At 33.8% G+C, this 11,864-nt stretch overlaps 2 protein-coding genes across 2 annotated transcripts; both read right to left on the bottom strand.

The window, feature by feature from the left end:
• Positions 1-934: 934 nt before the first annotated feature.
• On the bottom strand, positions 935-11,226 carry LOC134230765 (uncharacterized; the record flags this gene model as incomplete). Its single annotated transcript, XM_062712613.1, has 4 exons — positions 935-1,888; positions 10,061-10,138; positions 10,458-10,579; positions 11,173-11,226. Coding segments are annotated over 4 exons (431 nt in total), but the record flags the coding sequence as incomplete, so codon positions are not given.
• Positions 4,242-8,913, bottom strand: LOC134230757 (uncharacterized). Its single transcript, XM_062712599.1, has 4 exons — positions 7,461-8,913; positions 6,785-6,971; positions 4,716-5,494; positions 4,242-4,509 (listed from the first exon to the last, which is right to left on the bottom strand). Exons 1-4 carry the CDS (start codon positions 8,911-8,913, stop codon positions 4,376-4,378), a joined length of 2,553 nt encoding a protein of 850 aa, XP_062568583.1. The 3' UTR covers positions 4,242-4,375.
• Positions 11,227-11,864: the final 638 nt, after the last annotated feature.

Below are 11,864 nucleotides of genomic sequence, written 5' to 3'. Positions count from 1 at the left end.
ACCCATATATACAATACAAATGTACAGACTTGTTTATATATCCAGATTCCTGCGTTATTCTTAATACTGCCTGGTTATCAGTAAACTTTCTAAGGTCCAGCTTATAAACTTTAACATTACCCGGTACATATCTGTATAAAATTCTAAATAAAGAATTTAAGATAGAAGACATGATCTGTAGAACACAAGTTATATGTACAGTAAATGAGTACAAAAGAAATCAGGACTCAGAATGGGATACCAGAATGAGAATTGATAAGCAAATGTCAAATGGTTCTAAATTACAATCTTTGAAATGAAGCTTTCATTTGTTGAAACATTGAGTTACACACTGTAGAAAGCACCAATATTCAAATTCATATGAACAAAACTAGCACCTGGTTCTATAAAATAAAGACCATCATCACACAAAGTTGATCAACAGTTAAATGAAACTTAATGCACTAAGAAAATCTTAAAAGATTCCCTTTAACAAATATTAACTGCATATTGCATGGTGTGTAACATTAAAAAAAGATGGTCAATAAACATATTTAATAATGAAAACCAGGCAATATAAAATAATAGGTTGAGAACCAGTTACTTAGTTTTTCAGATAAAAGTGTAAGTTAATTATTATGAATTAACTGAAAAGTAAAAATGGAAAAGCATTAATATCATATCATGTACATGTCAATCAAGTCTTACTTACTACCTGTATATAACAAACTTCTGATATATGCAACTGCAAAATTTTCCCTAGAGGGTTTCACAAAATCAAACTAATCAATGAAGTATTTCATCAAGTATTTTAAGCAGTATCTATTTAATATACAGTATATAATGAATTTTAAAAAAATGCAAGAATCTGATTCTCTGCTTGTATTGACTACCTATAGGGATGACCTTCTTCATTCTGATGGGGGTGAGGGAGGGGTGAGGAGGGAATTGTTTTAAAGTCACATTATTTACATTATTTATTTTCATGTCGGTGAAGGATCAAGGACAGATTTTTTTATTTTGTTCTTCACTAAAAGAGTATGACCAGCAAAAAAGTGAACACATCGAACACAGGGACAGATTATTTATTTCCACTCCAGTTGAGGACAGATTATTTATTTTCAACTTTTTGGAGGACAGAAGAATTATTTCCAACATCTGCCCCCCCCCCCCCTTCAGAATCAAATGGTAGTCCCCTAATTGTATCAAATGTGACCATTTTATAATTTCCGTTCATAGATTGCTCAAAAACACAGGCTTAAAATAGGATTTACTACTGTAATTACACGAGGCATGGATTTTTCTTTTCTCAGACACAACTTATTCCTCTCAATATGAGAAAACTTCTCTCTCTTGATCAATACAAAGCATTCAATATTTACACACTCACACTAAAATACCTCCTGAATATGAAACATAAGGAGGCAGCGTTAAATGAAATGTTAAAGACTTTTTGGCACAATTTGAACTTGATCACAGAAAAAAAAGATGATTAAAACTGTCCCCATCCTGGGACAGTAGAGCACCTTTGCCTTTGGTTTAAGTTCAATAAAATACCATGAAATATACAAAGCATATCAGAGACCACCATGTGATGTGGCCCATATCAATGTCATTGAAAGTATTTCACTCCTAAAAATCATCTAAAGTTGTGGCTCCGCCCCATTATGGTATTGGCCCCAACCCTTTTAGGTTTGTGGCTCCACCCCTTTTGGTTTGTGGTCCCATCCCTTTAGGTTTGTAGCCCCGCCTCTTGGACGTTGTCAGCTACAGGGATGGAGAAGGAGGAGCTGGGAATGACGTCCTCGTCCAGGTCCTCGAGGTCAGCGTTAGGTCGACTCCGTCTCCGGAGTTCTGTCATCGTGTGAATGGTCTGTTCCCGGCTCTCCTGTTCCTCCTCCAACCAGCTCTGTCAACGATTAAAAAACAACAATAAACAACTCTGTCAAACATTAATAATCAACGATAAACAACTCTGTCAATGATAAATAAACAATAAATAAAAAAAAATTTTAAAAAAAGAAAAAAAAATAACAATAAACAAACAAATAAATAAAAAACGATAAATAAACAACAATAAATAATTAACTCTGACAAAAATAAATAAACAACAATAAACAACCATCTCTTTCAACAATAAATAAACAACTTTGTCAACGATTAATAAACAATGATAATTATACACAACTCTGTCAACAATAAATTAACTACGATAAACAACCAACTCTGTCAACAATAAATAAACAACAATAAATAAACATAAATAAACAACCATCTCTGCTAACCATAAATTGTAGAATTATAAGGGTGCAGCTTATGGAATGATTTAAGAAATACATGACGAATAAGAAATAGCAACTGTATTCAAAATTTCCCGAATGTCCAAAAACCTGTAAATAATATCTTTGTATCTATTTTATATAAAGCAGTAAAGAACAACTCAACACTGAATGTAAATCTAAATAATAGTGAAGCTTTTGTTATATAAAATGCCAGCCTTCAATGAATGCAAATACATATCATGAAGGCTTGACCTTAACTTCAAAACAAACAGCAGTTGAAGACAAAGGTTTTCATTAATCTTAAAGTGACAGATAAAGATAAGCCTTCTAAATTTCCTGCAGCAGGCTAGATAATTAATCCCAAGGGATTAATTGTACTTCTCTCTCATCATTTTCTTCTTAATTTATAATAAGAACTTTTTCAGCAATGATAGAATGATGAGGTTTTTATCCAACTGCCTTAAAAATTAATAATATTCTTGAATTTTCATGAAGAAAAAAAAAATAAATAAACAAATAAAAATAAAAAATATATCTTCTTTAATCTATTTCTTCTTTTTCAAAGTCAATGAAATTAAAACTCATCGTGTAGGCTATTTCAACAAAAATAAAGTAAAAACATTTATACTTCAATCCACATTTCATAGTGTTCATAGCATTCCAAATGGACTTAACTTCAAAACAAACTTCATTTGCAGACAGAGGTGGTAATTAATCTCAATGTGACAGATAAAGATAATGCTTTGGATTTTCTTCAGGAGGAAAGCTAATTAATCCCAAGGGGCTCATTCATTGCAGTATTCAGTTTACAACATTTTCAGAAGTTATCTCTCTTTCCCAATTCATTCTTATATAAAGTTAAGGAATCTACCCCACCACCCCAGCTCCAAACCAGAGGACATAGAGAAACAAACTTAGCATCAAAATATGTCTTTTTGCCTACTGAACTACCATACCAAATTTGAACTTAATTGGGCTACCATAAAAAAAGGTATTAGGAAAAAACAGAAAATTTGTGGACGGAAGAATGACAGACGGACAGACAGACGGACAGACAGACAGACAGAGTGATTACTATAGGGCACCCGCAAATCCTTGCGGGGCCCTAATTAAACAGGAATCAATGCAATACAAAAATATAAAAAATCTGCTATCAAAGTAACATATCTTGTTTCATTTCTATAAGGAAGAGATAATAATTACAATTCACATGTACAAATTTCTAGTATTTCAGCATGCTAATAAATTCCATTTCCATTTTAGAATAACAATTTCTTTAAACTTGTCATTTGACATACTAACACTGCCTGAACCAAATACATCTGCATATAATAAATGCCCTTGAACAAAAGAGTACCAAGTATAAGTAACAAGTTTTTTTCACAGATTTTCAAAGCAACCAAAGGTTATTATAATCAGATCAATTTACGGAGGTGCTAAGAAAGTAGAAAATTTCTTTCAAAACGATGTCAAAACAGATATAAAAGAAAACAACCATTTAAACTAAATATATATTGACCTACATAAAAAAATGGTATCATTAGACGTAAATGCTGCTATTTTTATAAATGTTGTGAAATATACACAAGTATACTTGTATGATAATTTGATAAACAATTCATATGAAAGGTTATAAAAAGAGGCCTGTGGGCCAAAGAGCTCACCTGAGTCACTGAAGCCCTACTGCTCAGGGAACATGACTTGAAACTTTTTTTAATTCTATACTACTTCAGGAAGCTTCTACATATGCATCTTTTCTGACCCACTGGTTATCATGGTTATTGACAAGTTTAAAGACCCCACCATATTTTTTTTCTTTTCCTTGATCATGTTGATTATCTCTATATTCACTCAGTGATAGTTCCTATCAACTTTGGTCAAAATTGTACCAGTGGTTCTTTAGAAGAAACTAAAGTGTAAAAAGCTTATAAATGGATGTGATCAGTTAATAGATGGATGTGATCTGAAAAGTTCATAACTTAAAAGGAACTGGCAGTGAAAATTTACTCTTTGACACTACTAAACACAGCAAAAACCTTAACTTTGTATGTAGTACAGTGTATATAGCTTAACCATGCACATCTGCTGTTAGAAATTCTGCTTGTCCGAAATGGTTAAGATTTTCGTTTGCGTTTCGAATAAGAATCACCGGTTTTAACAGGAAGACTTTTGCGTTTTCTATCCCTGGGTACATTATCTTCTGGACAAGGTGTTATTTCATCATCACTTGCTGTGGCAGGAACTGTACCTGAAAACATTATTCAAGATGCTTTATTTCCATATATATTGACATATTCTTGACATACATGCGAATCTAATATAAAGACTCACACACTTGTCAGATCCATATCATACAAAGAATTATAACCGTTAGTAATTTTCTTTTTTTATAACTATTTATTATTCAAATCAGAATACCTTTCTATATATATGATTTATTTAATTGATACATACCTGAACTTCTCTGCTGCTGCTGCCAATTAGGATTGCTTACACTGATCACAACCACAGATATACCCTGTTTATTGGAAGGCTTAAAGGCACTCATTACTTTCACTTCTATTCCTTTTCTCAAACTGGATGGCAAAAGAGACTTTAAGGTAACGGGTGGCTTTGCGTGACTTATAATGAGGGCATTCCTGTGATTAGCACAAGAACCAATCAGTCTCTGAAGGAACATGTCCAAGTTAACCATATCATCCATGGCCCTCACAAAGAACAACTTCCTTTGAGTATTCTTTACCTCCTTTGAAAAGTGACATTCAATTAACTTTTCAATGCTCTTATTTTCCACAGCTGCAAGAAAAATGTCTTGCGCAGGATAAATGCACCGTTCACAGCTATCCCAGCATTCCTTGTTCAGCCAAGCATTGATTCCCTTCCACTCAAAGTCAACATCTGAAGGGTTGGGAGTAATGGCTGACACAGTGCTTACTTTCCACTCATATAGACAACCTGACAATTCCTTCATATTTGGGAAGAGTTGATTCCTAATTTTACTAAGTCTGTCCACAGTGTTATTCAGCTTTAGAAATAGCGTGTTTAATTTGGTGTCCATTATGAGCACAACTTCTCCGTTGACCTCCTGGTTCTCTATACCATCAAGCAGAGATTTTCTGATATTATTTATAGCGTCATCATCAAGACTTAACAGGTGATTGATGGATTCCATCTGGCTAACCTGATAGTTGCAGTCTGTCAACAACTGGCCAAGTTTTTTGAACTTTTTGTTCCTACAAAATGAAATCATAGCAAATATTATTACAGTAAAATAATATGAAAATTAACAAATAACATATAACAAAGCTATATTTTGTTTTACTTTATACATGTACATTTTTTTAAACCAATTTTTTTTCAACTTGTACATGTAATATCAGCCCACAAGTCCTGTTCATAAATGCCTGGAAAATCAATATATAGTTGAACTCTGGTATTTTGAACACAGACATCTTTGAATACAGTGATCTAATTTGGAAGTTCCAAACACTTATTCATAAAGTATTTTCAATACCAATGACATCTTGTATAGCATGAACTCTCTGATTTTTTCTCTGACAAAAGGGGTTTGATAACTTACAAATAATTAAATATGAATGCCCCGCCGAAAATTAAAAGCAAATGAAAATTTGTATGTTTATAAAATTTGATCAGTTTGGTTCAAAATTATACTTGTACTTGGGACACAAGATCCAGCATCCGAAGCAAGTTTATTGAAGATCCTTAGATGCATCATCCATGCAATTTTGTGACAGAAAAAGACCCATGAAATAATATATGCCCTGGCCATATTCATGGCAGGGCAAAAAAACAATTTGACTGTTTTAACTATTTACAATGACAAAAAAAGTGTGCAAGGTCACAAACTCCAAAATACCACATGGCTCGGATATGCGCAGCTACACAGTATGAACATATTAACTACAGTTACAAAAGTTTAAGAAAAGTTGTGTTCACAATTTGTTTCAGTGGTATATTTATTTTCTGGTCAATACTCTATGTTAAAAGGGGCATAGCTTCAGAAAATTAAAAATAAATAAATATGAATCAGTATTTCGTGTGACTATACACATCCAAACAAAAGAACTTTCTTAAATTTTATGCCTGGCCCATTGAGTGCAGTTTATATCCTTTTTTATTGCGAAGGTAAAAAAAATAAGTTTTATTCGTTCAAGATGGCATTTTTGAGAAATAAAGGGACTTAATTGATTTTTGAATTAACTGGCTTCCAACAGATAATACTGGCCTCAGACCTTGAGAATTTATTGTAGAATGGGGCAAAAATGATTTGAAGAAAAATACACATGAAATAATTTTCTTCATCACCCATCTCATGCAGATTCCATGAATTTCATAAAATAAAAACATTTATGTCAAGCAAAAAAAAATCTGATTGTTGTATGCACTTCAATCAGAGAAAACAATTTCGTATCTCAAATTGCCTCTAATCACACTAAATGAATTTTATCACAATGAAATTTCATCAAAGGAGAAAGAACTTTCAATTGAATTCTAGTACACACCTGACCATGTCTGCAACAATTTTCATGATATGAGGAAGATGATCATCGCTCAGCTGATTAGAAAAACTTGGCGATTGAGACCAAGATTTGGCATATTGCACATCAAACAACTCCTTGGCTTTCTCGGGTATCATATCTCTCTTTAGCAGCCAGTCTTTCTTTATGCTGCTTATCACTATGGCACAATCTGAAAGTAAATTTTCTTGAATTTCATTCCCGTGGCATGCAAAATAGCTTCTCTCTTTCATCATATTCAACAAGTATACTGGCTACTGCATACCACTATTTGAAATTTTTTTTTAATATTCCTGCAATACATTATATAGACTTCAATGTTATCAAGATATGAACTGAAGACAATGACATCATCAGAGTCCCCACAGATTTTCTATATGGTACACTACAATTGATTATAACGGTGAGAAAACTTGGGGTTCCGACAATGAATATGGCAGAAGGTGTCATTTTTGTTCTTCCATGCCTTTAATACATTAAAATTTTCAGATTTTGCAGGTTTTTTTTTTCAATATCTTCCATTTATAGTGCAGAAATTACATTTTACATGATATATTGTATAATGGGAATTCTAAGCAATCATTCAATTTTGGCATAATTTGCATAAATAGCCAACTTTGTCCTTAGCTAAAAAACCTCTTATATTCTGATATGTTTATACCTGGAAAGGTGGCATTTTCTTCCCATTCTGATTCGGAGCTGAACTCTTCAGCAGGATTGGACCTTTCTGGATCATTTGTGGCTCTCTGTGGAGATAAACTGATACTACCCCCCACTGCTGGGTCAGGGGTTGGCTCGTCATCAGAACTGTGGTATACACCGTTACTGGTAGCCTCATCATCTGTGTTCTCCTCCCCTGACGAAGGTGAAGTTGTGACATGTAGCTCCGCTTGTGTGATGATCTTCTGCTGCACAGGCAATTTTAAGGAAGTTCCTCGTCCACTTCTCTTTGGTGTGGAAGATGCAGGTGGTTCTGTTGTTTTATTTAATACTCTGGAGCTGTTTCTTGGGACTGGAGTCTTGTTGGGTTTGGTGGTATCAAGTCTCCCTTTCTTTACACTGCTTTCACTGTCTGTATTCTTTTCCCCAACTGTTGCTTTACTCTTTCTTATAGATTTCCTTCCACCTTTCCCCACAACCTCCTTTTCATCTTCTGATATATCTGATTCTTCACTGTCATTACCCCTCCTGGCTGTTGAATTATATAGGGGATTGCTCTTTACATTCTTTTTCGGTGACTTTTGCTCACTGATGCTCTTATTTGAAGCCACACTACTAAATGGATCCTCAAGCTCAGAGTCACTCGATTCTATTAAATTCTGGTCATAATCTTCATCAATGCTCTCAACAGAAATGTCATCTCTCTGCCCCTCTTCCACCTCCTTTTCTGTGATACCACTTTTACCCCTCACCTTGCCTCTATTCTTGTTCTCTTTGCCTTTTTCATTCTCCACTTTTTGTGTGGTTCCAGTGTCTTTCACATTCTGCTGTCGACCCATTTTTTTCGTACTTCCTCCCGAGTTAATCTTTGGAGTAGATAATTCTGGCATTTCAGCTGCTCTGCTTTTTGTGAGATTGTTCTTTGTGTTTGGGGTCTTTTGTACTTTGGGAGACTCTAGCTTTCCTTTCCTAGTACTGTTTTCCCTAAGTGAAGAATTTCTTTCTATTATCACTTTACAAGTATGGGGTGTTTTACTACCAACCTTTGCTCCTCTAATATTCTCATCGTCTATGAAATCACTGTCAGGATCACTTTCGCAATTTTCAGAATCGATTACTGCACGATTATCTCCTTTCTTGTTGACTGTTTTGACTCTTTGATTTTCTGATGTGCTGTTCAATAGATCCTCCTGTTCAGAATCACTTGATTCATTCGCATTCCGATCGTCATTGTGGTCGTACTCAGACATCTGAATATCCTCATCAAACTGTGTGTTCTGGGAGTCAGATAGAAGTTCATTACTTTGGTCTTCTTCGTCTCCACTTTGTTGCTCCTCATCAGAACAGTTCTTGTCTAATTGTTTGTGCTGGTTTTTCAAGGCACCTAAAAATATTGATTCATATGTCTGTGTTAAAGAAATGTAAATTATTTCAGAAAATGTTGGTAATGACATGACAATGATAGAGAACGTTTCTTCGTTAGAGCCATTTTGAATTTCAGCAACGTGAACGTTGTTGTGATGAATTCGTGCGCACGATTTTTGATGCATAAATTTCAAAGAAAAAGTGAAAGAAAGTTTCATTTTTATACCCCCCGCTTGAAAAGTGGGAGGGTATATAGTAATCGTTAATTCCGTCCGTCCATCCGTCCGTCGTCTGTACGTCCGTCCGTCTGTTACGCTTTGGGGTACCTATCTCTTATCCGCAACTCCTCTCATACCACTGAATGAAATTTGATGAAACTTTCACAGAATCTTTATTACATATTGCCAGTGTGCACCTCCTATTTTACTTTTTGATCCGACACATATTTTGGGTTTCCCGGCCACAGGAAAACATGGACTTTTTCACCAGTTATAACCATATGGGAGGCGGGGGGTATCATTTAGTGAGCTCATTGCTCACAGTACCTCTAGTTTAAATTTAAAATCATAATTAAATGATAAGAAATTAATGCAATATTTTTTCCTTTATTTCAAGTATCAAAGAAAAAATTTGGACAGAAAACTTTTACATCAATGCACTATGAGCATTGATGAAGTTTTCCGTCCAAATTTTTTCTTTGATACTTCGATCAAAGGAAAAAATATTACATTCATTTCTTAAAAACATTCAAATTATTTATTTAAATAATAAAATGCTTTCTTTGGTTGTTATTATGGGAATTAATGTCGCAGATATTGCAGAAAAAATTACGCAGGTTATGTAAGTTGTGCGACGTTAATTCACGTAATAACAAACAAAAGAAAGCATTTTTTAGTTTATATTTAATATTTATATTTACATTTTTATAAAAAATCATTCAAAGTAAATTAAATTTATTAATCATTGTTTTTAAGATGAATATGTCATTGTATATAGAACTGATGAATCAGCCATTGTTCAAGAAAACTACACTCATGGATTGCTAAGTTATGTTCATGCACTGATTACTGGCAATGGTCTTCATAAGAAATAAATGAAAAAATATATATGGATGTAAATATAACATGTTTATGAATAAGGCATTTTTAGGAACTTGGGGGGGTGGGGGGTGGGGGGGTATTTTTGAGAGGTATTTCTCAAGAAACACTTTTGTTAAATGAATTTAATCAAACTGACCTTGACTTCATCCCCATACATCCTGAGACTGAAATCTTCTTTGTTCCTGTGTCTTTCTCCCTTGTACATGTAAGGGGTCTGGAAAATCAAAATCAGAATAAAACTTCTATATACTATGTTCTGTAATTTTTTTTAAGACTTAGTCCTTTAAAAATCGTTTTTCATGAACTACAGCTACTATTTTTTTTTGCAGAAAAAATTAAATTAACATTATAAAAATTGTATCACAACTTTTAAAAGCTGTTTCTCTACTAAATCTGAATGCATGTAATTGTGTTATCAGAAAATCAGAAAGGTAAACTTACAGCCAACGAAACATATTTAAGCTCACCTGGAGTTCTGTGGAATCTCTCTGTAGAGCTGTATATCGACCTGTCCACTTATAACAATGACATACCTGTAGTTCAGTTGAATCTCTCTGTAGAGCTATGTATCGAACGGTCCATTTGTAGTCCGGGTTCTCACACATCATCTTTTCTTCATCACTGATGTACACGTGTTCTGTCTGCTTGGCATGATCTGAAAAAAATATCACAATTTTACAGGTATTCAAATGTCTCTTTTTTAATAAACACTGGGAAAAATAACTTCATTGATTTTGAGGCGTTTTCCTTTTTCCATGAACATATTGGCGTGAATTTTTTTTGTGAAGATCACATGTTATTTTTGTGTGTATATCATACATGGTCCTTTGCATCTCCTTCTCAAGCAAAGAATTTACATGATAATCATGCGAAATTTCATATGAAGTTCATGCGAGCCCTGTAAAGCAATCACTTAAAAATAATAATTAAAGATATGAAATCAGTGTGTATCCTACAATGTAGCTATGAAATCAGTGTGTATCCTATCTATGAAATCACTGTGTATCCTAGCTTATGAAATCACTGTGTATTCTAGCTATGAAATCAATGTGTATCCTAGCTATGAAATCAATGTGTATCCTAGCTATGAAATCAGTGTGTATCCTATCTATGAAATCACTGTGTATCCTAGCTTATGAAATCAATGTGTATTCTAGCTATGAAATCAATGTGTATCCTAGCTATGAAATCACTATGTATCCTAGCTTTTAAATCACTATGTAATTCTAGCATTGTTTGCTAGCTTACCATCTATGTCCTCCAGTTTGAGTTTCCTCCTGTACTGAATCCGGACAAAAACAACTCCAAGAAAATACAAAGGCTAATACTATCGTCATGACAACCTGTAAAGGACATAATTGTTATACTAACCTTGAAAAAAAAACTTGGTCAAAATTAGAACTGTTCAAAATGGACAAATACTCCCCACTGGGTTTTTGAGAGAAGGTGGCAAGTCGCTTCTACATGTGACCCTGGTTTTTTTTAAACTTTGAATTGTGGCCCAAGGTGTTATGGTTTAAACAAATACAGTGTATGCACCAACAATATGAGGTGCAGTTTGACTTTTGATTTGATATTTTTCTGTTGCTTTATATTCTTATCTTATTAAATTAGATTACTAAATGAGAGAGGGGGGTTAAGGTGCAGTTTGACTTGTGATTTGAATTTTTTCTGTTGCTTTATATTCTTATCTTATTAAATCAGATTACTAAATGAGAGGGGGGGGGGGGGTTAAGGTGTAGTTTGACTTTTGATTTGATATTTTTCTGTTGCTTTATATTCTTATCTTATTAAATTAGATTACTAAATGAGAGAGGGGGGTTAAGGTGCAGTTTGACTTGTGATTTGAATTTTTTCTGTTGCTTTATATTCTTATCTTATTAAATCAGATTACTAAATGAGAGAGGGGGGGGGGGGGGTTAAGGTGTAGTTTGACTTTT

Source organism: Saccostrea cucullata, unplaced genomic scaffold (genome assembly GCF_032062105.1).
Source record: "Saccostrea cucullata isolate Sc308-1 unplaced genomic scaffold, CSIRO_AGI_Scuc_v1 ctg14734, whole genome shotgun sequence".
Lineage (NCBI taxonomy): Eukaryota > Metazoa > Mollusca > Bivalvia > Ostreida > Ostreidae > Saccostrea > Saccostrea cuccullata.
Note: the sequence above shows the minus strand (reverse complement) of the source record. Positions and strands in the feature narration are given on the sequence as shown.

Coding starts and splice junctions, on each gene's coding strand:
- LOC134230757 (XM_062712599.1), bottom strand. CDS start 8,913: ATGTCATTACCAACATTTTCTGAAATAATTTACATTTCTTTAACACAG. Junction 5,495..6,784: donor ATTGTTGCAGACATGGTCAG/GTGTGTACTAGA, acceptor TTCATTTTGTAG/GAACAAAAAGTTCAAAAAAC. Junction 4,510..4,715: donor GCAGCAGCAGAGAAGTTCAG/GTATGTATCAAT, acceptor TAATGTTTTCAG/GTACAGTTCCTGCCACAGCA.